At 39.8% G+C, this 26,307-nt stretch overlaps 1 protein-coding gene across 4 annotated transcripts in view; it reads right to left on the bottom strand.

The window, feature by feature from the left end:
• Positions 1 to 26,307, bottom strand: part of lztfl1 (leucine zipper transcription factor-like 1) — a 55,194-nt gene that overhangs the window by 6,305 nt on the left and 22,582 nt on the right. For 3 of the 4 annotated variants that reach the window (XM_052016207.1, XM_052016208.1, XM_052016209.1), the window contains exons 3-9: positions 25,832 to 26,026; positions 19,752 to 19,812; positions 15,708 to 15,779; positions 14,222 to 14,287; positions 14,020 to 14,097; positions 5,259 to 5,435; positions 680 to 783 (exon numbers count right to left, since the gene is read on the bottom strand). In XM_052016207.1, coding sequence (XP_051872167.1) covers positions 680 to 783; positions 5,259 to 5,435; positions 14,020 to 14,097; positions 14,222 to 14,287; positions 15,708 to 15,779; positions 19,752 to 19,812; positions 25,832 to 26,026 — 753 coding nt within the window. The remainder of the gene's footprint in view (positions 1 to 679; positions 784 to 5,258; positions 5,436 to 14,019; positions 14,098 to 14,221; positions 14,288 to 15,707; positions 15,780 to 19,751; positions 19,813 to 25,831; positions 26,027 to 26,307) is intronic. The other variant, XM_052016211.1, reaches the window with a different exon arrangement.

The raw sequence follows: 26,307 nt of genomic DNA, 5'->3' as shown, positions 1-26,307 counted from the left end.
ACTCAACTCAAGTGAGTTGGCAGGACTTTAGTTTAATGCCTCAAGTGAAAGCCTACTTATCTGACAGTATGCTACTCCCTTGCTGCTGAACAACTGACCATGCAGAATTCCCTTGCCACTGCAGTAGAGTGTTGAGCCTGATTTCGTGTTCACCTTTGAAAGCTGTGCTGATTATAGCAGAGTGCACTGTGCTGGGAGAGGGGCTTGATAAGATTGCTTCATTGAGAGTGGGCAAGTGGTACAGTTGTAATGAGAAGGCATTTGAACAGTGGTTTTTATCTTAAAAACTGCAATTAAATCATTTAATCTTCTGCAAAACCACATATATGATGTGGAAGCAATGCTTATTCTATTGACTTCATCTGCATTCTCATCAAAATTTTTCCTACTCTGACAAAAGGAATACAAGGAATAGAGCTACTTAACTAAAAGAGTACAGCCTTACCCAAAAATTGCTCAATTTTTGGTACTTACTTCCAGATAAAATGGTGAAGGCAAACTCAAATATCATTGAAGAAATAATTAGATACTAAAATGGAAGGATTTACAGTATTATTGAACATCTGAATAAAAATAGCTAAATGGCCTTCCAAGTTCAAACTGTACTGTGGAATATAGTGAAGAATTGCTACCCTTATAAATCTGGATAGATAAGAAAAATTTTCAGATGTCAACTTACTGTGAAAGACGTTTGCGTAGTTCCTTCACTTGCTCATTCTTCTTTGTTAATAATTCTTTCATGTTGCGGTAAGCAGCTGTTTCCTGGAACTTCTTCTCTAATTCCTGTGAATCAAATTAACATTTCATTAAAAGAGTAGCACATAAATTGTCACTCAAACACAACATACCAGACTGAGCAAGGCTTTCTAATAAAACAGGAAAATATTTTATGTCAGTGCTTGCTGTTTTATAATGATGAGCAGCTGCCTCTGTTTTCTCTGGGCAGAGTCCACATTGGCACAAAACACGAAATAAGTAATAACAGACTGGCTGGCCCATCATAGAGTCACAGAGTTATACACCATGAAAGCAGGCTCTTCAGCCCAACTCATCCATGCCAACCAAGATATCTACCTGAATTTGTCTGGGTTTGGGCCCTATCCCTCTAAGCCTTTTCTATCCATGTACCTATCCAAATGTCTTTTAAACATTGTAACTGTACCTGTCTCTACCACTTCCTCTGATAGCTTGTTCCATACACCCACCACCCTCTGTGTGTAAAACATGCCTCTCAGGTCTCCTTTAAATCTTTCTCCTCTTACTTTAAACAGATGCCCCCTAGATTTTGGACTTCCCTACCATGGGAAAAAGACTGCGTCCTTCCACCTTATCTATGCTCCTCATGATTCTACAAACCTCTATAACATCTCCCTTCAGCCTCCTTCACTCCAAGAAAAAGTCTCAGCCAATCCATTTCCTTCTAACTCAACCCCTCCAGTCCAGGCCACATCCCTTGTAAATCTTTTCTACACCCTCTCCAGCTCAATCACCTATCCTTCTTATAGTGTGGTGACCAGAACTGTACACAATATTCCAGGTGTGGTCTCACCAATGATTTGTACAGTTGTAACATTATACTGCATTTTTAGTAGAGCCAATCAGACAAGGGTATAGCAGGCTGCCCGTTCCAATCCAAATTGTTAGGCAACCATGGCTGAAACTTTTGCGTTTTGATTTTTGTGAAGGTCATCTCCAATAGGAACAGGGAACTGAAAGCACAACATATTGCTTGGGGGCAGAGTGAGATGGTGGTAGCCAAGGAGCTACATTAGCAGTGAGGGAGCAACAGCAAGTATTAACAAAATTGCAGATTTTACAAGTACACACCCAAAATCATAATCCATTACTTCACCAATTTTAAATACCAATGTCAAAGATTTTTCCAATAGGTTTTGCATAGATGCAATAAGATATCAGATACGCCTAAACCAAAATTTCAAAACAAAATATTTGAGGAAACTGAGTGATATATGCTGGTTTCATACAGTGCCGGGGTTTCATACAGTGCCGGTGTTTCATCATATTTAACAATGATTCTACAAATTCTCTGCCAAAAGTCCCAGCTACTCAACAAAATAGTTTTCTTCGTGGAAAAGACCATAGAATTCTAGAATTCTGTCTTTAACACAGAAAGTTGGACCAGGAGTTGGTCTGGACCACTCAACACAATCATGCCCAATAATCCACTTCAGTACCGTTCCTGCCTGCTCTTCATATCTCTTGATTCCTTTAGCATTATCCCACTTCTAAATTGGCCTATCATTTTACAAGCAGCAGAAGCCACTGTCATTTTTTTCTGGTGTTTTATAGCTTTTCTCTAAGCCAATTTTTAAATTTATCCTCAGTGAGAACTATGTTTTGTTTTCAAATGCATCAAAGAAGAACTGCTTCCTAGTCTTAATGTGATCTAGTGAACTTCATTAATTCTACTTCATATTTTCACATCCCATAAGGAGCCTCTCTGACCCTTTCATGCATTTCCTATTGATACCCATTTCATAGAATCCTTGGCCCATCGTGCCTCTGCTGGTCAAAGATGGAGCCAATAGGGTTACCCCATATCTCAGCTCTCTGACTATAGTTGTATGCAGTACAGCATTTCAAGTCCTCTTCCAGTTACTTTTTAAATGTGATGAAAATTTCGGTTTCCACCACTCTTTCACACAAAGTTGAGACCTCCCACTTGCTCTTTAGATGAAAAATGTTTCCTCAACTCCCTTCAAATCCTTGTACCAATAATTTAAAGCTATACTCTATTATTGACCCCTCTGCCAAGTGAGAGAGGTCAATCCTGTTCATCCTTTGTAGGATTCTCATGATTTTGTGCACCTCGATTAAATCCCTCTTCTGCCTCCTTCATTTCAAAGAAAGCAGCCCCAGCCTAATCAGTACCTTCTCGTAACAATAATTCTCCAGCCCAGTGACACCCTTGTTAATTTCCACTACAACTGTGGTCTATCTAATGCTTTATATAGTTCCAATACAATCTCCTGGCTCTTATAGTCAATGCTTTAGCTGATAAAGGCAAGTGTGCCTTGTGTTCTCTTAACTAACTTCTTTACCTGCCTTGTGATCTTCAGGGACCTGTGGACATGCACTCCAAGAACTCCTTGTCCCTCTGTAGTGATTAGTATCCTGATGTACCCATTCCATGGGTGCCTCACTGTTGACGCCATCAATAACACTGTGTCAGCAACCTTTCTAGCCAAGGCAGGGCAGTGCCACAGCAGTGTAATGAAACATGCTATTTGCTCTAAATGGACTCAGCTCAGTGTGTTCAGAATTATTTAGAAACAGAAAGTCAAATAACACAAACACTGAAAATCATAATATTTTTATTAAAATCACACCCTACTGCTTTTCCTATTTCACTGCCTTATATGTGGGTTTTGACATCCTCTAACATAGCACGACAAGGGCTCTCTAATGCTGTGTAAAAAAAGTCCCCCATATGGCTGCGGTCTGTCTGCTGAAAAGCTGCTCCTTTTCAGTTTGTGTCTGCACAGACATCCACAAGATAGGTCAGCTACAGACTTCTGTCCAGGACCAATTGAATGAGCAGTCTTGGATACTAGCTGTGGGACTTGGGTGAATGTGCTCCCTCAAAGATGACTTGGTGCCCTTGCAAAGGGGGTAATCAATAGCCTGACCTTGCTGGTCAGGTTACCCCTTGTGATATATCTTAGTTCCAATGCACCATATCTTTTCCTGTGTAGGACAGTAATCCGCTCATCTGTGGCATCTTTTTGCTCCTACAGGAAGGTAATCTGTTGACATACAACATCTCTCTGTTGATGGAGGTCAGCTAACTGCTCACATGCAACAACCCATTGCTCCTGTGGAAGCATGAGCTGCTTATGGATTGCATCCCCGTATCCATATCAAGGTCTTTAACTCTTAAAAGGGATAACATGTTTTTATGTAGCAATTTATATGCATCTGGTTTCCACTAACTAAAAGGTTAATGTAAGCAGATTTAATTGTGAATTTTAAAAGGAAATTGGATATATAAATGGAAACGAAGTATTTGTAGAACTAAAAGGAAAAAGCAAAACAGGGCAATTGGAATTGTTCTTCCAAAGTGCTAGCACTGGGACAATGGGCCAAATGGCTTTCCCACAGTATCAGAACCACCTGAATGATACTATTATTATCTTAAAGAAAAGATGCATGCATTCTTAGAAATGGGCACTGCTGGCAAATCCAGCAATATTTTAACTGTCCCTAGAAGTCCTGAACATTATTCATACAATTGCTTGTTAGACACTCCAGTGTGTAGTTAAGAATTCATCTCTGTGTGGGACTGGAGCCATGTGCAGTTCCAGGGAAGTCAGGGATGGGATTACTTCCCTAAAAGGTCAGTATTGAACCAACTAGGCGTACGTTGCAGTTGGACAGTTTTACTTTTACTCATAATTTTTTTCTAATTTAACCTGAATTCGAGTGCAGAGGTTCATCAGGATGTTGCCTGGATTGAAGTGTATTAACTATAAGGAGAGGATGGACAAACTTGGTTGTTTTCTCTGGAGCGTCAGAGGCTGAGGGGCAACCTGAGGGAAGTTTATAAAATTATGATATATAGTCTGAGTCTTTTTCCCAGACTGGACATGTCAAATACTAGAGGGCATAGGTTTAAATGAGAGGAGATTTACAAGGCAAAGTTTTTTTGTTTAACACACAGGTGCTTAGAATGTGCTGCCAGGGGCAGTAGTGGAAGCAGATACGACAGCAACATTTAAGAGGCATTTAAATACACACATGAACATGTAGGGAATGGAGGGATATGGACCATGTGGAGGCAGATGGGATTAGTTTATATTAGCATCATGGTTGGCACAAACATCGTGGGCTGAAGGGCCTGTTCATGTGCTGTACTGTTCTACGTTCTAACCCTCTTCGTTTCTCTCTCTGTCTTTTGGACTGTAACCTTTAGTCCAGTTTCCTAATCTCAGTTATGTCTGCTTTGATGCCAATTTCCCTTAGACAAGGATTATCCACTATATTGTCAAACAGGATCACTAATATGTTTTTTCCATTATCTACAATGCTGATATGAAAACTTTTCTCCACCTTTGCTAACACAGTTATTCTGCAGCACAAGTGCAGACTTGCTTTTTGTCTTTCTCCCACAGGTCTAGACTGCTTCCATTTGCTAGCCTTTAGTGCTTTTATGTTATTCTGTCTGTAGCTAGCATCAGTCTTAATTTCTTAAGAGCATTTATTCATTTCTATTCAATGAAGAGATATATGATACAAACCTTCTCAGCTAACAAGAGATCTTCCTGTACTTTTAGCAGATCATGTTTGGTGGCAATGAGATTATTTTCTAAACTCTTCTGGTTCTCACTGCTCATGTTCAGGCTCTTCTCAAAATCAGCCTTCAGTGTTGCCAATGTTGCTTCAAGATCAGCAACCTCCTGTGTTTTCAATTTGGACTAAGAAAAAGATCAAAACGTCTTGTAATTTTTTTGTACTGTAATACAACAAAAGGCCATTAGAAAATTAAATGCAGTTGACTATTATACCCATTGTGTGCTTTTATACATCTAAGCAATTCAGTGAGGTCTGAGATTATTAAATAATACATACCAAAATACCATTCAGGCAAGCAACAGGAAGTAAGTAAATTTCAATTAAAATATGACTCTGGACAAACATGCAATAGACAAAGATAACATTTACAAAAACATATCTTATTTTTTAGTAACGTGGTAAAAACAAATGTTTCAAAATTTAAAATAAAACAACTGGTATCTGCAACACCAAAACCTCCCTTTTGGACCTCGTTATCAAGGCTTCAATAAGAACAAAGAATAGATTCCCAAATTTGAAACCTCAGAATCATAGTAATTTATGATACAGGAGGAGACCATTCTGCCTGTCGAGTTAAAAACAAATGCTATTCAGCCCAATTCCACTTCCCAGCTCTTTGTCAGTAATTGTGCAAAGTGGAGCAGCTAGTAGAACTACCCAGGTTCAATCCTGACTCCTGGCATTGTACACATGGAATTTGCATGTTCTACCTTTTTCTTTGTGGGTTTCCTTCGGGTGCTCTGGTTTCCTCCCACATCCCAAAGACTTAGTTGGCCACTGTAAATTACTCATAGTGTTTAAGTGGCTGGAAGAATCTGGGGGAAGTCAGTGGGAATGTGGAGATAATAAAATGGGAACCGTGTGAGATTGGTGGGCAGCACAGACTTGGTGGGCTGAAGTGTGCGTCTCTGTGCTGTATGGCTCTATGACTAACTTATCAACTGCTCAGTAATTTTTTTTAAATGCAATGAAAGTTGGTGTCTAACACCATTTCAGGCAGTGAGTTCCAGAATTAATTCTGGTTGAAATAATTTCTTATCTATCCAATAATTTATCTATCAATTACTTTAAACCTGTCAGCCCCAAATATTGACCTCTGTGTTGAGGATTATAGGACTTTACTATCAAGGAGCCTCACAATCTTATACACCTCAGTTAAGTAAACCCTCAGCATCCTTATTCCTAAGAAAAGAACCACAATCTAGTCAATCCCTCCTCATAACTATGATTCTGCAGTCCTGGCAACATTCTCATAAATCTATCACTCCCCATAAAGTGCTAAATAGAACCACTTTCAGTACATTAGCTGTAGTCTAACTAGAGTTTTACAAATTTCTTATTCCCAATAGTCCTGTATTGTGGAGGATTCATCTGAAAGGAAATTTGGCTGTCTTGTAGATTTTGATTATGGATGTCAGTTTTCTCGTAAAGCCATAGAGGTACTGGGGTGGGGCAGGAAATCCACAGGCCAGCCCAAACATCACAAAACCAAGGTCTGATGACATGACCATGCAGCTTTGATGAACTTAGGAGCCCTACATCACATAGTGACCTGGTTTACTTGTATGCACCAAAGCAGAGCCTGCAGACCAGATGTAGGAAGACTTAATTTTCTTAACTATTACTGTTATTGTTATTACATCTTTATTTATATGGAGTGTCTCCTTGATGGCAAACCCATACACGATTCTACCTACTTGAGTGCTCCTGCTCAAAGGAAATAGCAGAAGGCCATTTGGCCCCTTGCACCTGCTCCACCATTCAATAAAATCATACACCATCTTTTACATCAGTGCCACTTGCTTGCACTAACCCTGTATCCCTTGATTCCATTAATATCCAAGAATCTATTGAGTTCTATCTTGAATATACACAACTAATGAGTTTTCATTGCCTTCAAGTAGAAAATTCCAAATATTTTCTAGCCTTTAGGTGAAAAACATTCTTCACATCCATCTTAAATAGCCAGCTGTGATCCCTGGCTTTAGATACCCAGCCAGGGGAAACATCTCTGCAAATACCCAGTAAAAATAGTGCACGTTTCAATGGGATCACCTCTCATTCCTCTAAACTCAGAAGAGTATAGACCCGGTCTCCTTAAGCTCTCCTTAGTAGAAATCCTCTCACCCTAAGAATTCATCTGGTGAACCTTTGTTACACTCCCTCAATTGCAAATATAATCCTTCTCCAGATGCAGTGTCACCATGGTCCGATAGGAGAGCAACAGGGCATTTTTGCTTCTATTCAAATCTATTGTAATAAAGCCCAAGATACTGCTTTGTCTTCCCAATTGCTTGCTGTAGCTGTATTTTAATTTCAAATGAATTGTGTACAAAGCACCCAGGTCCCTCTGAACACCCATATTTTTTAATCCTCCATCATTTAAAAGCACTCTGCTTTTTTTTCTACCAAAGTGGATTATTTCACATTTTTCACATTATATCTGCCACAGTCTCATCTATTCACTTAACCTGCCTATATCTTCTTGAGGTCTCTCCATATCCTCCTCAAAGCCCACACTGCCACCTAGCTTTGTAACATCAGCAAATCTAGACATATTACACTTACCCTCCTCATCTAAATCATAGATATAGATTATGAACGGGGGGATCCCCAGCAGCATTCTACTGGTCACAGTCTCCCAACCTAAAAATGACTCATTTATGTCTACTCATTGTTTCCTGTTCATTACCTAGTTTTCAATCCAAGCCAGTACACTATCCCCAATCTCATGCACATTAATTTTCTTCAATAATCTCCTGTGTGGCATTTTATTTCAGGTCTTCTGAAATTCCAAATGTACCACATCAACTTGCTCCTCCTGCTGACCTGGCAGGAGGAGCAAGTTATTCCCAATTTCTTCTGATGTTGGTGTAGGGCCACCCCTGACACTGGAACCTCATGCAATGCCAGTTTCTCTGACGGTCAGTCTCCAGGGAGGTAAGGTCTATGTGAATTGGGGTCTCCCACTGGTTGGTCTCTGGGACCTCATGTGATATCCGGCCTGTCTACTGGTCAGTCTCTGGAGTCTCACACAGTGCCAGGACTTCCCACAGCTTGGTCTCCACAACCCATCATGGTGTCAGGCCTGCTTGCTGATTAGTTTGTTGGGAGTCACATGGTGTCAGGCTGATCCGTAAGTTAGTCTCTGGGTTTATTGCAGTGGCTTGCCTGTCCACTGGTCAGCCTATGAGGCCTCAAGTACCGTCAAACCTGCCCACTAGTTAATCTCCGGAGCCTCACATAGTGTCAGGGCTGCCTGGTGGTCAGACTCCAGGGCACTTGCCTTGGCAGAATGATAACCTAGGAACCGTGTCAGGCCTCCCCCCGATTAGTCTCTGGGGCCTTACGTAGCTCAATCTTCAGGGTCTCATTGCTTTAGTCTCTGGGGCCTGTCACAGTGTTAGATCTGTCTGGCAGTAAATCTCCAGGGCATTCACCTCAGCAAGAGAGATAATCCAGGGATTGTGTAACACTATATCCTGATGGTGCATTGTCAGCTACTACACAGAAATCCTATCTCTGCTTGGTGTGAGGACAAAATGTATGCTCATATTTTTAAATTTATGATGATATGTGCCAAAAATGTGATTCACTTTTGTAACAAATTCTTGGGTGAAGTATTTTAATTTTCTTAAACCTAAAACAAATCTCACAGTACAGACTCGCACATAACAAGTGGGCACTTGAACATCTGTAGGCGGTGGTTGAATCAATGTCTGGGTCTTTAGCTTTAGTGTGGAAAAATGAAACTTCAAAAAAGATCCAACTCACTGTCTGCGGTACTAAAGACTCCATTAAGTAATAATATAAGCTATAATTAGATAATCTTTACATCAGTATCCAACCGGAGTACTTGCATGGTCTGTAAACTAACTTACTGAAATAGGGAGAATCTCCAAGCCAGGTCTTAAGTCCTCTTCTGAATCCTGAGTACGAATCACAATCCTGCTGCTGCCACTTGTGTTGATACATTGCTCCCAACAATGTATATAAAACTGTTCCGTTCTGGATATTTTGCTCATGCCCTTACCGATGTCAAATATTATTTTTGGCCTAACTAATGTATATTTTTTTAAAAATCTAAATAATATATGCATTTATTAGACTATTGTTTATTGACTACAGCTCTGCCTTCAAGCAAGCTTGTCACCAAACTCCGAGACCTAGGACTCAACACATCCCTCTGTAACTGGATCCTTGACTTTCTAACAAACAGACCACAATCTGTGAGGATAGGCAGCAATACCTCCGGCACAATTATTCTCAACACTGGTGCCCCACGAGGCTGTGTCCTCAGCCGTCTACTCTACTCCCTGTACACTCATGACTGTGTGGCCAGATTCTGCTCTAACTCCATCTACAAGTTTGCAGATGATACCACCGTTGTAGGCTGTATCTCAAACAGCGATGAGTCAGAGTACAGGAAGAGTACAGAGCTTAGTGGAATGGTGTCATGACAACAACCTTGCCCTCAATGTCAACAAAACAAAAGAGCTGGTCATTGACTTAAGGAAAGGGGGTGATGTACATGCACCTGTCTGCATCAATGGTGCTGAGGTAGAGAAGGTTGAGAGCTTCAACTTCCTGGGAATGAACATCACCAACAGCCTGTCCTGGTCAAATCATGTAGATGCCACGGCCAAGGAAGCTCACCAGTGCCTCTACTTCCTCAGGAGGCTAAAGAAATTTGGTTTGTCCCCTTTGATTCTCACCAACTTCTACTGATGCACCACAGAAAGCATCCTATCTGGATGTATCATGGCTTGGTACAGCAACTGCTCTGCCCAGTACCGCAAGAAACTGCAGAGAGTTGTGGACACAGCCCAGCGCATCACGGTCACCAGCCTCCCCTCCTTGGACTCTGTCTTTACCTCTCGTTGTCTTGGTGAAGCAGCAAGCATAATCAAAGACACCACCCACTCGGGACATTCTCTCTTCTCTCCTCTTCCATCGGGTAGAAGGTACAGGAGCCTGAGGACATGTACCACCAGACTTAAGGCCAGCTTCTACCCACTGTGATAAGACTATTGAATGGTTCCCTTATACAATGGTACTATGACCTCACGATCTACCTTGTTGTGACCTTGCACCTTATTGCAATGCACTTTCTCTGTAGCTGTGAAACTTTACTCTGTACTGTTATTGTTTTTACCTGTACTACCTCAATGCACTCTGTACTAACTCAATGTAACTGCACTGTGTAATGAATTGTCCTGTATGATCGGTTTGCAAGACAAGTTTTTCACTGTACCTCAGTACAAGTGACAATAATAAACCAATACCAATACCATTTGCAGTTCTCCTAAATATATATATATTTTTAAAAATGCATGCTTGAAATGAAAGCTGGCATTGCTGTCCACAACCCATTCCTTATTCTTGGGATACAATGTGGAGAACCCTAAGCTGAAGCTCCCTGCTATTCTCCTGGCTAACAAGAGGATAGTATCCTACAGTGGCATGCAAAAGTTTGGGCACCCCGGTCAAAATTTCTGCTACTGTGGAAAGTTAAGTGAGTAGAAGATGAACTGACCTCCAAAAGTCAGAAAGTTAAAGATGAAACATTCTTTTCAACATTTTAAGCAAGATTAGTGTATTATTTTTGTTTTGTACAATTTCAGAGTGAAAAAAGGAAAGGAGCACCATGCAAAAGTTTGGGCACCCCAAGAGATTTGAGCTCTCAGATAACTTTTACCAAGGCCTCAGACCTTCATTAGCTTGTTAGGGCTATGGCTTGTTCACAGTCATCGTTAGGAAAGGCCAGGTGATGCAAATTTCAAAGCTTTATAAATACCCTGACTCCTCAAACCTTGTCCCAACAATCAGCAGCCATGGGCTCCTCTAATCAGCTGCCTAGCTCTCTGAAAATTAAAATAAATGATGCCCACAAAGCAACAGGAGGCTATAAGAACATAGCAAAGCGTTTTCAGGTAGCTGCTTCCTCAGTTCGTAATGTAATTAAGAAATGGCAGTTAACAGGAACGGTGGCGGTCAAGTTGAGGTCTGGAAGGCTAAGAAAACTTTCTGAGAGAATTGCTCGTAGGATTGCTAGAAAGGCAAATCAAAACCCCCGTTTGACTGCAAAAGACCTTCAGGAAGATTTAACAGGCTCTGGAGTGGCGGTGCACTGTTCTACTGTGCAGCGACACCTGCACAAATATGACCTTCCTGGAAGAGTCATCAGAAGAAAACCTTTCCTGCATCCTCACCACAAAATTCAGTGTCAGAAGTTTGCAAAGGAACATCTAAACAAGCCTGATGCATTTTGGAAACAAGTCCTGTGGACTGATGAAGTTAAAATAGAACTTTTTGGCCGCAATGAGCAGAGGTATGTTTGGAGAAAAAGGGGTGCAGCATTTCATGAAAAGAACACCTCTCCAACTGTTAAGCACAGGGGTGGATCGATCATGCTTTGGGCTTGTGTTGCAGCCAGTGGCACGGGGAACATTTCACTGGCAGAGGGAAGAATGAATTCAATTAAATACCAGCAAACTCTGGAAGCAAACATCGCACCATTGTAAAAAAAAGCTGAAGACGAAAAGAGGACGGCTTCTACAACAGGATAACAATCCTAACCACACCTCAAAATCCACAATGGACTCAAGAGGCACAAGCTGGAGGTTTTGCCATGGGCCTCACAGTCCCCTGACCTAAATATCATCGAAAATCTGTGGATAGACCTCAAAAGAGCAGTGCATGCAAGACGGCCCAAGAATCTCACAGAACTAGAAGCCTTTTGCAAGGAAGAATGGGCGAAAATCCCCCAAACAAGAATTGAAAGACTCTTAGCTGGCTACAGAAAGCGTTTACAAGCTGTGATACTTGCCAAAGGGGGTGTTACTAAGTACTGACCATGCAGGGTGCCCAAACTTTTGCTTCAGGCTCTTTTCCTTTCTTGTTATTTTGAAACTGTAAAAGATGGAAATAAAAAACTAATCTCCCTTAAAATATTAAAGAAATGTGTCATCTTTAACTTTATTCCCTTTGGAAATCAGGTCATCCTTCACTCGCTTAGCTATTCACAGTAACAGAAATTTTGATCAGGGGTGCCCAAACTTTTGCATGCCACTGCATGTGCCTTCATAATCACCTAATGTCCATGCCCTGCTACTTTCAGGAATCTGCAGATGCAAGTATGAGGATCCCTCTGTGTATCCACAATTTTCAGTATACATTTATTGCAAGTTTCCTGCTTATCCTCTGCAAATATACCACCTCACACTTCTCCACACTGAAGTCTATTTGTTCTTTATCTGGCCACTTGACCCGCGCAGTCCAACCCAATACCCACCTGCCATTAACTGAGTTGTTGCGGCCACAACATGTGCTGCTGGGCAATCCTGTGTGGTTGGCCAAGGCTGCAGCAAATCTTGTGGCACGAGGTCCAAATGCTACACCATAGGGTCACCTGACCAGCCCTCCCATGCAGTCATGATGGTTGCATTGAAACTCCACACCACAAAAGCCTGTTTTCTTTAGAAAACATGTAAGTGGGTGAAAAGCCACAGCCTTTAGAATCAGAGGTTGGCACAAACAGGAATTCAAAAGAGCTACAAGTATATTTGGTAAAAGAGCATAAGAAACAGGGGGAAGGCCATTTGCCTCTCAAGTCTGCACTGCCATTCAAGAAGATTGTGACTGATCTGATCTTGGCCTCAGCTCCACTTTCCTGCTTGAATTAATTCAATGATTCACCCTTCACATCCCTCTGGGTTACTGAATTCTAAAGATTCATAACTCTGAGAAGAAATTCCTCCTGTCTACATCTTAAACAGGTATCCCTTAATTTGACATTATTATTTCTAGATTCCCTTACAAGGGGAAATGTCCTTTCAACATCCACCCTGTCCAGCTGACTTAGGACGTATGTTTCAATAAGATCACCTCCTATTGCCTTAGGTACGGATAAACATTGGACAAACCTGCTCAAGCTTTACTCACAACACAACCCCTCTGTCCTAGGAATCAATCCAGTGAACCTTCTCCAAAATGTCTCAAATGCAAATATGCCCCTCTGTAAATTAAGGCAGCCAAAATAGTACCCAGTACTCCAACTGTGGTCTCACCAACACCTTGCACAGGTGTAGCAAAAGTTCCCCACTTTTATACTCCAACTACTTTGTAACAAAGGCCAAAATCAAAGCAAGGCTTTTAGGAGTGGAATTAGAAAGCGATTTGAGGGGATTTTCTCCCCAAAATGCTGTGGATGTTAGGTCAATTGAAATGTTCAAAGCCAAGCTTGCGGGAGTTTTATTATAATATTCAGTAGAATGGATGAAGTCAAGTAAATGGAATTGAGATACAAAACAGCTAACTAAATAGCAGAACAAGTCTAAGAGTTGAATGGCCTCCTCCTATTCCTTGATAGGATGTCCCTTTAAAAATCAAACCCTATTTTTGCAGCTGCAGCCAAATCCATAAAGGAGTCTACAGTTTACAAGTCTCCCAAACAACAAGTAGTACAGCTAGAAACAACTTTTTCAGTCAGGATAACTCAAGAGACTCCCCTTCCAACTCCACGAATCATATTGTATCTTATAAGACTTAAGCAAATATTAAACACATTGAATACATCCATTCAATAAACCCTTTGTGCAATGGTCGGTCAAGGTATCAAATAGAACACTATTACATATTTCTGATTGTTTGTAGAGTATTGGAAAAATAATGCATATCAGGCATCTAATTTTAAACTTGGCTTACCTCTTGGTCCCCTTGGGCTTTTTCTAAATCCTTAAGAACCCGCTCTAATTTGAACTTTTCATCCAGTGCATTTGTGGCCTAAAATTTCAGTAATTAAAAATAGTCATATGCTTCAAGAAACATACATCTTGAAATAAGGAAACTGGTCTTACATTTCTTCAATTCTTGGTTGTCAATGATCACGTAATGATAATCACATTACCTGTGCTTCTATAGATTTCAGTCTTGCCTTCAGCTTATCATTCTCCTCTTGGAGTCGTGTAATTTCCTGTACAAATAAAGGTAAAACTCATACATTCTCATAACAACTTACCCAGTCTTTATCACAAATGAAATCCAGAATTTTAATAAAATTAATGCACTGTTGTCTTTTTTGCCAAAATATTGGGTTTCCATTGCAAAGGTTGCTAGCTGATGATTCAGTGGACTTCCATGTCTGTGGATCACAGTGTGGATGTACAGAATGTGCCTGCATCTGAAATTTTTCTCCACTCTAGACTCATCATTGAGTCCAGGGATATTCTGCAACTTCCTGAGCCGAGGATCAGGAGTACTTCATATCTGGTCCCCCAGCTTTATACTTAAGAGGCATGGGGAAGAGAGGTGCCAGGGTGAAGCAAAGAGAGGTATGGGTGCAGTTGAGATATGGCATGGCAGAGGAGGGAGAGTGAATAAAAATCCAGGGCTTCTGTTTGATTAGCTACCTGCCCATCACTGTCTTGGGGTAATTGTCTCGGCATCCTGATTGGTCTAAATTTTTTCCACTCTCCTTTCCTTACTCCAACTCTGCATCTGCAGTATGCCTTGATCTAGATCCAATCTGGTTCTGACTTACATCCTTGTCAGCACTCCAAAACTGATGCTGGTAAGTCAGCCATGTCAAGAACAGATGGAGCGTATGGGGCTGATAAACCTGGACTGGACCTTGCCCCACCAACTTGGTCCCTCACATCACTCCCCCCGCAACATATCATCCAAAAAACATACTTTTTATCTAAGTTAGCAGTATATGTGACCAAAATACTTAATAATGGGCCACATGCACCCCAACAATGGAGTGAAGGAAACAAGGGATCTACAAGAAGCCAGAATTGACGGAATGAAGAGATCAATGGCAGCTAGGAGAGAAAGAGGCAAGACAATAACTCCACAACAATTCAACAAGATAACAAATCTATATCAAAGGCAAAGAACATTGACTTAACTATTCAGGAACGTTGGTCTTCATTATTATTTAACAACAGGATGAAAACTGTCATTAACTCATTTTTAAAAAAATTTCTTGAATATATAGAACATAGAACAATACAGCACAGGAACAGGCTCTTCAGCCCATGATGTCCGTGCCAACCATGATGTCAATTTTAACTGACCCCATCTGCCTGCACATGATCCATATCCCTTCATTCCCTGCGTGTTCATGTGGCTGTCTAAATGCCTCTTAATAATCACTATTGTATCTGCTTCCAACACCACCCCCCACCCCCACCCGACAGGACGTTCCAGGCACCTATCACTCTGTTAAAAAAAAATCTGCCTCACACATCTCCTTTAAACTTTTCCACTCTCACCTTAAAGCTATGTCCTCTAGTATTTGACATTTCTGCCCTGGGAGAAAGACTCTGATCATCTACCCTATCTATACCTTTAAATATATTTTAGTTATACTTTCCTCAGACAAGTCTCACCTTGCTCAAGAGTTCAGACACTCCTCCTTCATTCAAAGGAGCAAGTTTTGGTTTACTGATTTCTGTGCTTGCCTGTAGGGTAAAACAAGGGACCAAATGAATATGCTTGATCATTACATCACATGGTAGGTTATAGATATCAATATACTGATTTAGTGTCAGTCTATAAATAAAGTTTTGCTTAGTACAGTAGGTTTCCATTCTATAAACAAAGACATCAAGATAAACTTAAAAATTGATTATTAAAAAAAGGACATTGCAAATGGAATAAAAATAATAGAATAGAGAGACAATTATCAAAAAATAAAGGCAATACAAAAAACTCTTAAATCTGCACTTGTGTTAAGAAACAGTGAGATTCCTGAGGTTTTCTTTGCGCAGTGGAAGCATTAGAAACCAATACATGCCAGATGGGTTCACCTTGTTAGGGCCATCCCTTGCAGGGAAGTTTGCTTGTGGTGTTGGAGTAGTTTAAAATAGTTCAACACGGAGATGGAACTTGAGTGTGGACTTGGAAATGGGAGAGGCTAATTGGGAATGGAAGGCGAGAGTTAGTGAGTGAGTTTAGAAGGGAGAGGAAACAAAGACTATAAGATCGACATCATGGGAATTTTGCTGGATCTTATTGTACATTCACCAGTACAAGGAGTCTAGATGAGCTGTGGACATCAATGGACATGTGTAAATAAAAAGCAGGCCAGTTGTACAATTATGTGTGTACAATGGGTCTCCAGACAATCAGACGAAGGCAACAGCAAATACGTGGGCAAATTTCTGAAAAGCAAAAACAAAAGGCAGTAATGGTGGGAGCATTTCAAATACTCTGATAATAACCAGAATAGAACTGTGTATAAGGTATAAAAGGTACAGAATTTTTAAAATGCATTCAGCTGAACTCTTTTTAACCAGTATTTAGCAAGACCTGAAACGTTAACTCTATTTCACTTTCCACAGATGACTGCTGACCTGCTGAGTGTTTCCAGCATTTTCTGTTTTTATGAAAGAGGAATCTTGCTGAACTTGGTGTGATTATGAAGCTGAATGGGTGTAAATTTCAGGGCGTTGTACAGTAGTGATCACATTCGGTTAGATTTAACATAACAATGGAAAAGAACCAAATTAGATCAGCAGTAAAAAATCTGAAATAGGAGACACCAATTTTACTAGGCACATATATAATTTAGCAAAGGTGAACTAGAATCAGTGTCAGAATAACTGAAAGGATGCATAAATAGAGAGGGGCTCAGAGTAAATATGTTCCTGGAAGGGATCTCCAAAATCTGAGCAGAACAAGGTAGAATAAGGCAAAAAAGGGGAAGTTTACATCAGATGCAAGGGCTCAATACTGCAAAAGCCTAGAGGAATATAGATAGGCAACAAGGAATAGGGGTCTTAGCAAGATTTGAAAGATTAACTCTCTTATGACAGATGCTGCCTGACCTGCTGAGTGTTTCCCACATTTTCTTTTTATTTTCAACAAGAGAACAATCAGTCCTGGACTTGGTAATATAAAGGGAAACCCAATAATAGTTTGCAAACATGATAAAACCCAAGGGCTATTGGAGATTAAGAATGGTAATCTGTGCCTATATGATACAGTTACTAACGAATCCTTGGCACTTCACAAAAGTGGGAGATGATAAAAAGCATCACAGTGCAGGAAGTATGAAAAATATTTGCTGAAACAAAGAGAGGAGAGAAGGGGGAACACGGACAGTGGAGAAAACTAGAGTGAGGGATAGGAAGGCTGAGTGTGAGGGGCAACTAAATATTTCAGGATTAGAAGACAGCAAAATATAAAAAGGAGGTAGGGTAGTCCTGAGACTAAAGAATTACAGACAGTACAGAGGAAGGATTTTAGCTCAGAAAATGAAGTAGCAGGATTAGACTGAGTGGAGCTAAGAAACAGTAGGGGGGGCAAACCACCAGTCAGAGTTGTATACAGGTCCCCAAGCAGTGGTGTTAATGTAGGACCTAGTATAAACCAGGAAATCAGAGGCTTATGTAACATTGTTAATACAATAATGATGAAGTTTTAATCTATAGATAGACTAGACAAACAAAATGGGTGATACTAATGTAGAGGGGAAATTCATTGGAGTTTAAAAGAGATGGTTATCCAGAACAACATACTAACAAGCGAGCAGGCTATTTTACAATTATTATTGTGAAATGAGAAAGGTTTAATAGATGATTTGGCAGTAAAGGGGCTTTTAGAGAATTGTGATCACAATATGACAGAGTTTTTATGTAAGTTTAAAGTATTTGATTCAATTTGATAGTAGGGTCTCAAATCTGAATAAAGCAACTACAGAAGAATGAGGTATATTGAAACAAGCAATGGGTAACATTTAAAGAATTAGTGCATATGTTAACAAGTGATATATATATATCCACTTAAGGAAAAAGAACAGGAAAAATGGTCCAGCCACGGCTATCAGGGGAAGTTAAAATATTAAATCAAAGGAAAAGGATTATAATGTTGCCAACAAATTGGTATCCGAGAACTGAGATAGTTTCAGAACTGAGCAAAAGAGGGTTAAGGCATTGATAAGGAAAGGGAAAATAGAATTCAAGAATAGGTTAGTGAGAAACATAAAAACAGACCAAGAGTTTCTATGGATAAATCAAAAGATTTTCTAAAATTAACGTGGGTCCCATAGATGTAGCTATGGAGACAGTGGGTCTTCCAAAATTCCATAGATTCTAGAACGGTTCCTATAGATTACAAGGTAGTCCCACCATTAAAAAAGGGGTGGGATGAAAAAACGAGGAACTATAGACCAGTTAACTTGACATCAGAAAGAGGGAAAATTCTGGAATTTATTAATAAGGAAGTGATAACAGAACACTTGGAAAATAATAGGAAATATTTTAGGAAATATTGGCCAGAAGCAACATGGGTTTGTGAAAGGAAAGTCATGTTTTATAAATTTCTACATAAAAAGCCCAGTAGCAAAAGAGCCAGTGGCAGGGTGGATTTAAAATCAGCTGAGGGACAGAAAGCAGAGATTATTTCTGAACGGTTGCTTTTCAGACTGGTGTGGTGTTCCCCAGGGGATTGGTATTGGGACTACTGCTACTTTTGATAGTATAAATAGCTCAGACATGGATGTGCAGGATAAAATTACCAAATATGCAGATATCACAAAGCTGAAAAGTGTGGTAAACATTAAGTAATAGACATCAAGAGGACACTGGTTACTAGAGTGGGCAGATATATGGCAGCTGAAATTTATAGCAGAGATGAACAAATGATCCTTACTCTGAATGGTACAACTGTCAAGTGAGTGCAGAAACAAAAGACCTAGATCTATATGTGGATAAATCTTTGTAGGCAGCAGGGCAATTGAGAAAGTGGTTAACAAAATATATGTGATCCATTAACAGAAGTCTAAAAACAAGGAACCCTTATAAAATAAATAGGACACAAAAAGAGAATCATCCAATGCTGGTCCTGACACTTTAAGAATGATATGAGGATTCCAAAGAAGTTTACTAAAATGGTTCCAGGGATTTCTTTTACAAGGATTGACTAGAGAATCTAGGTTGTTTTCCATAGAGCAGAGAAGGTTGAGATCAGATATGATAGTGTTCAAAATCTTGACAGATTGTGCAAACTGAGACAAAGTTTTCCCATTACCAGAGGGTTCAAGGATCAAAGGAAATAATACTTAAAAAGATCCAGGGTAAATTGGAAAAAGGAGTCTTTTTTCAATAAGTGCACAGTCATAATCTGGAATGCACTAATTTAAGATGTGGTTAATGCAGAGTCAATTACAGCTTTCAAAAGGGAACAGGATGTATTTCAAGGTAAAAATATTCAGGGCTATGACAAAAGAGCAAGGGAATGGATCAATCTTAAAAGAATCAGCAAAACATGATGGGCCTAATTATCTCATTTTGTGCTGTAATGACTCTGTGCACCTGCATGGTTGCAGAAATGTTGTGATAAACTCTATCTTATATCCCAAACGAGAAATAGCTTAATGTTCAATTGCAAAATAAGTAGATAAAACTTTACCAAGTTTAAGTTAAACTTACTTTTTTTCCTGATGAAGTAAATTCTGTCTTTTCAAATTCTGCCACTTGTTCCAAGAGTTCTCTGAAGTTAAAATAAAAGAAAAAGAAAAATTAGCAATAAATTCCTAAAATGCTTAAAAAGCCCTAAGTTTGATTATTAAAAGGTCAGTGGGTCAGCTTTCAAATGAAATAGCATGAGAATGGGAATCCAGTTAACACCAGCCTTTAAAATTAGTACATGTACCTTTTTATATTGACAACAGTATGCTATAACAAACAATGCATAATGCCCATCAATTTTCCCATTTACAGGCATCAAGCTTTACTATCACAGGGCTTACACATCTTCCCAAATTATGTTAAGTCTTTCAATTTATAGGAACCATACAGCTTACTCTGAATGTCACTGGGTTTCCCACTCCCTAATGTACATAAAGGGTTTCTTCTGCAAAAACCTTTGTACTTTAACACTCCTTTCCTATAACTTGCACTTTTTTTCTTCTATCAATCACAGTTGTGTTATATTATTTCCATCACTTGATGCCAGGTATTCTCTTTTTTTTCATAACTTGCAAACCTATCTCAAGGCTTACTTCAATTGATCTCTAGACTAAGTGCACCTCCCAGTTTGCTGTCTGGTTGATTTTGCAATCCTTCTTGGTAAATTACTTTTTCTAAAAAAAATTAAATGTTGATGTAATTTTTGTGCTTTGCTGTCTCCACCACTGAGCTTCAAAACATTTCACCGCAGACCTGACAGGGTAAAGCAAAGGAAGAGGGGCAGGAAAAGTAAGATACAAAAATAGTATAGGGAAATGAGCAAGTTGGGGAGAAGACTTGGGCAAGTCGATTTAGAACTGTTCTCCACTTGCATTTTTTTCAACCTGCACCTCAGGCAAACTCAACTTCTCTGTGATTTGAAACTGCTATGTAGCCTGGCCAGAAATAAAAAATGGAAAAAAAGAACAGAAGGAGCACCAAGTGACACCAGAGGTTAACAGAAGGTGGCACCACAGTCACTCGTCCTATCTAGCAAGTAAATTATTCTTGCATCTTGTGGGGTAAAGATGAGGGATATGAGGAGAATATCCAGACTAATAATCATGCCACAGTGAGCCAGAAAGCTAAAAGAGTGAGGGGATTTGGAAGGGCAGTGGGGTGGGGGCGCAGAAGGATGGAAAGGATGCAAAGGTTCTTCAGAAAAACAGAAGACAGGGGAATTTGGTATCCTCTCCAGCTATAACCAAAAACTAATATTTAGATAGTGTAGTGTAAAGATAGTTCAGACAAACTGTAAGAGAAATTGAAAGAGGGTGAAGATGGTCTAGTAGTTATGCTCCATATTAGGACCAATGACGTTTGAACTATCAAGGAAGTCATGCTAAGAAAGCCATGGGAAGACAGATTTAAATTGTGAAAAAAGGGTGATGATCTAGTTTACTGCTGGAGCAACATGCTAACTAGCATGGAAACAGACAGATCACATAATTGGATTATATGACTTAAAAAGTGTTATGAAAGGGATGAATTCTATTTAATGGGAGACTGCACCAGTAGTGGAGCAAGAAGCTGTATTGCTGGTATAAATTCCACCTAAACAGAAATAATACCAGGGTTCTTGTGGATAGGTTAAGTAGATAGGTGTGTTGATAAGCTTTTACACAAGCAAGGTTGAAAGAGAGGAGGAATGGGACTAATGGCATTGCTCCCCAGGAGCGAATATGGACCCAACGGGCTGAATGATCCTCTTCTGTGACATGTTGGAAAGGATTCTAAGAGACATGATCTATGAGCATTTAGAGGATCATGGACTGATTAGGGACAGCCAGCATGGCTTTGTGAAGGGAAGATCATGTCTCACAAGCCTGATAGGGTTCCTTGAGGAGGTGACCAGGAAGATTGATGAGGGTAGAGCAGTAGATGCGGTCTACATGGATTTTAGTAAGGCGTTTGACAAGGTTCCACATGGTAGGCTTCTTCAGAGAGCATGGGATCCAGGGAGGCTTGGCTGTGTGGATTCAGAATTGGCTTGCCTGTAGAAAGCAGAGGGTTGTGGTGGAGGGAGTGCATTCAGATTGACTAGTGGTGTCCCACAAGGATCGGTTCTGGGACCTCTACTTTTCGTGATATTTATTAATGACTTGGATGAGGGGGTGGAAGGGTGGGTTAGCAAGTTTGCAGACGACACAGTGGTGTTGTGGATAGTGTGAAGGGCTGTTGAAGCTTACAGAGGGATATTGATAGGATGCAGAGCTGGGCTGAGAAGTGGCAGATGGAGTTCAATCCAGAGAAGTGTGAGGTGGTACACTTTGGAAGGACAAACTCCAAGGCAGAGTACAAGGTCAATGGCAGGATTCTGGGGAATGTGGAGGAGCAGAGGGATCTGGGGGTTCATATCCACAGATCACTGAAAGTTGCCTCTCAGGTGGATAGGGTAGTTAAGAAAGCTTATGGGATGTTAGCTTTCATAAATCGTGGGATCGAGTTTAAGAGCCGCGAGGTAATGATGCAGCTCTACAAAACTCTGGTTAGGCCACACTTAGAATACTGTGTCCAGTTCTGGTCGCCTCATTATAGGAAGGATGTGGAAGCGTTGGAAAGGGTGCAGAGGAGATTTACCAGGATGCTGCCTGGATTGGAGAGTATGGATTATGAGGAGAGACTAAGGGAGCTGGGGCTTTACTCGTTGGAGAGAAGGAGGATGAGGAGAGACATGTTAGAAGTATACAAAATATTAAGAGGAATAGATGGAGTGGACAGCCAGCACCTCTTTCCCAGGGCACCAATGCTCAATACAAGAGGGCATGGCTTTAAAGTAATGGGTGGGAAGTTGAAGGGAGATATCAGAGGGAGGTTTTTCACCCAGAGAGTGGTTGGTGCATGGAATGAGCTGCCTGGGGTGGTGGTGGAGGCTGATACGTTGGTCAAATTCAAGAGATTGTTAGATAAGCATTTGGAGGAATTTAAAATAGGGGAATATGTGGGAAGAAGGGGTTAGATAGTTTTAGGCGTGGTTTAAAGGTCGGCACAGCATGGTGGGCTGAAGGGCCTGTATTGTGCTGTACTGTTCTATGGTTCTATGGTTCTATTATGAGAACAAGATATAAGTACAGATGACTGTACACATAGGAACCAGTTGGCATCATCTCCATAAACAAACCTTACAGTACTAGTTAATGGCTGAACCAGATAAAAGACTGTTGACTTGCAGGCTCTAAAGTTTGAAATTTCTTTTGAGCATGGTTATGTACATTCATGATAGGCATTGTACTGCAGTACTTGTATCTGAATGTGAGTTGAAAAATACTGTTCTTCGTTTCTCACTTTTACTGAGCAAGTATTCCTAATTTGAGCACTATACATTTTCTCCTGTCATAATTGAAATCAGTATTTGAAAATATTAAAGAACTTCAAAAATATTATTTGTGTTATTGTTTAATAGTGCAAGCAAAACTATTTTTTAATCTAATGATTAATGGAGATTAGTTTTTTTTAATCATTCAACAGATTTATAAAATAACTTTTAAGAATAAAAACAGGCTCAGTAAATATACATTACATAAAGGAACAAGACTAGTGGACAACTTATGTATATGGAACTGCTGGCATTTCCCCAGGTAACTGTCAGGACACCTATGTAAGTGTGTACGAAAGCAGATGTTCTGAACTTCCTGAAAGCCCTCACTGCTGTCAATCTGGCTGCTCTACAATGTCGAGTCCAGCAGTGGAATGTCAACTTCCTGAAATTTCCCAACAATTATGATGGGAAATCTACCATTGAATCTGCACTGTCTGGTTCAGTAACTCCTCTTACTTCAATGGAAAGGAACAACTGCAAAGGAGACATGCAAGTTACACATAATTTACATTTTTGAACTAATTGGTTTAACTTAAATACCTTCAATTGTTATAAGTTTTCCATGGTTACGTTTTATTTATTAATTAGAAAATTAGTTTAAACAATTTTAATAGACTGGTTAGTTTGTTACAATTTTTGAATGTATTCATTTATTAGCAGTTTTGATAGCTGGTAAACCTGGGAATGTGCCTTAGCTGACTGTTAAAGCATTTCTTAGGGAGGTAGGGGCAGGGTTTTACTATTTACAAATGTAGATGGTCACTAAAATATCTAATGATGTACTCAGAAGAAACGTGGGACACACAACCATGTGATGAAATGATTAAGATGCATTCAAGGGGAACACACATTATGAGTGATTACACAGCTATCTAATATTTAGTTCTCAATGCAGATCCCAATTCTATCTGAGCATCTTTGGTAGGAAATGGACAGTTGACGTTTCCAGTCAGACCCTTCACCTGGACTGGAGACTCTAGCGGCTCAGCTGAAGGGTCTCGACCCAAAAAGTCCATTGTCCATTTCCCTCCATTGATGCTGCAAGACCTGTCGAGCTCCTCCAGCATCTTGTGTGTTGCTCCAGCATCTGCAGTCTCCTGCCTTCCCAATTCCACTGGACTGGATTTGCTGCATACAAGCTTCTTGACTCATTATTTGACTGTATGCAAATTTCCTAAAACTAAGAGAATGCAATGAGTTTAAGGATGGTTATGATATTACTGGTTGGTTTGTTTTCAGTATGTATATGAGCAGCTGATGAGCAACAGGTTATGCTGCTTGCACTTCTACTCTGTCTTAGCAGTTTTCCAGGTGTAATGATGAGCAAGATTCTCAATATTGAAGAAAACAAGATGTTTTCTCTATTTAAATCAGCATAGAAAACATGCAGATCATGACCTGCCTACATCATCTATGATCTCATCAGTAGAGGCAAATGCTCAAAACGTTTGCCTGTGTGAGAATATCTGTGTCTGTGCCCTCTTCTTGCCATCTTATCCTGTTTCCTTAGACAGCTGATGTAAAAGTGGTTCAGATTTATAGCATATACACACTCAAGGTTTCTTATGAACACGTTGAAGTTGACAACACAATGACTTTGTAGAAGTTAAATTATCTTTGGCATTTCATAAAAAAAACTATTACTTAGAAACATCAGGCAATGTTAATAGCCTGGGTTAGAACATGTGAACTCAGATATTTCATGGAAATTCCAGACACCTGTTAACAGCTTTGTATCAATGTTTCTTCATTTGCTCTCCAACATTGGATTCCTCATGGAGTGCAGTTCAAGAACAATTACAATGGAGAATTCCCTTGATCAACCCTGAGGCTAAACCTGGTTCAAGCTCTTTTGCATTGATTTAATGAAGGAGAACAGCTGCCTGGTCATGGTGTTAGTATTTTTAGATATTTTAATTCATTGAATTAATTTAACTGTTTGTGTTTTAAAGAAATTTTTTAAAACTTTAAAGGTCTAATTTTGCATTTTTATAGTTTTTAATAATTTTTGGATGTTTAGGAAGATGTTTAGGATAGTTTTAACAGCTGATTACACCAAAGAGCACTGGCCAGCTACCTGTTGTAGTTTTTTTAAAGAAGTTTTACAGGGCACCCTGGTGGTGCAATTAATGTTGTAGAACAGCCACTGCCTACTCACCGCTGAGGATCAGCTTCTTTTTACCTTCCTGCAGGGGAACTGTGCAAAGTAGTGAGTATTTTTATGGGTCAATATCAACCTGACCATAAATTCTGTGCCAATATTCTCCTCACAACCACCATTCTATATGTGCAGTCCCTGGAGGCATTAATCTGAGTATGTAGGGTGCAGGATGCCTTAATAATTCCTAACAACCTGCTACAACAGGATTCCAACTTCCTTCACAATGATTCCAGAACCTTCTAAGATGTTAATATTAATAATTTATAATATCAATATTTTCAGTTTTTAATAAATTTGTTTTCTCATCATCTTCGATTTGTTCACTGCTTTTACCCATGGAGATCTAATCTACCTCCAATGTTTAATTGAATTTTCACATGGAAGTGCCCAATTGATGAATATAATATTCAAATATAAGATGTGACAAACCAGACAAGTTTACTTGGATTGGTAATTTTAACAACTAAAAAAACATTTTATGTGAACATTTTCTGCATAGCAAATTAGCTATGGTGAGTTTAGATTGCCGTTTTTGTACTTAGGTTAATACATCTGCACTTTTAAAAACTGTAAATGATCTACCTGTTTTCCAGATCAGAAATGTCCGTTTGCAACTTCAGGTACCATTTCTCAGCCTGGCAGAACAACTGACGCAGTAGCAGCACATTAGTGTAAGTGGTGTTGATGAGCTCGGACTCTACCTCACTATGAACAACAACCTTCAGTCCATTTAGAATTTCTGTCACTTCATCCACAGTGAATGTGTCTTCAGTCAGTCTAGTACAAAAATAATAAACATTAGACATTGTATTTCCAAATCATTAAGCATCCCTTTATTACATTTCTAAGCTGAAATCAATTTATATATGCATTAAGCTGGTACCATGATAATGACTATTCCCCGGCTGAGATGGTAGGGAAGAAGATACCAGAGGACTTTTTCCATTGCCAGTATTCAGCCAGCAGCCAGAATATATCCAAGAAGGTGTTTCATACCCTCCTTCTACCTGAGCCTCAATCTAGTATTCTTGTACAAAACAACTGAACTTTGGAACTTA

Source organism: Pristis pectinata, chromosome 5 (genome assembly GCF_009764475.1).
Source record: "Pristis pectinata isolate sPriPec2 chromosome 5, sPriPec2.1.pri, whole genome shotgun sequence".
Lineage (NCBI taxonomy): Eukaryota > Metazoa > Chordata > Chondrichthyes > Rhinopristiformes > Pristidae > Pristis > Pristis pectinata.
This window is presented reverse-complemented; position numbering and strand designations above follow the sequence as displayed.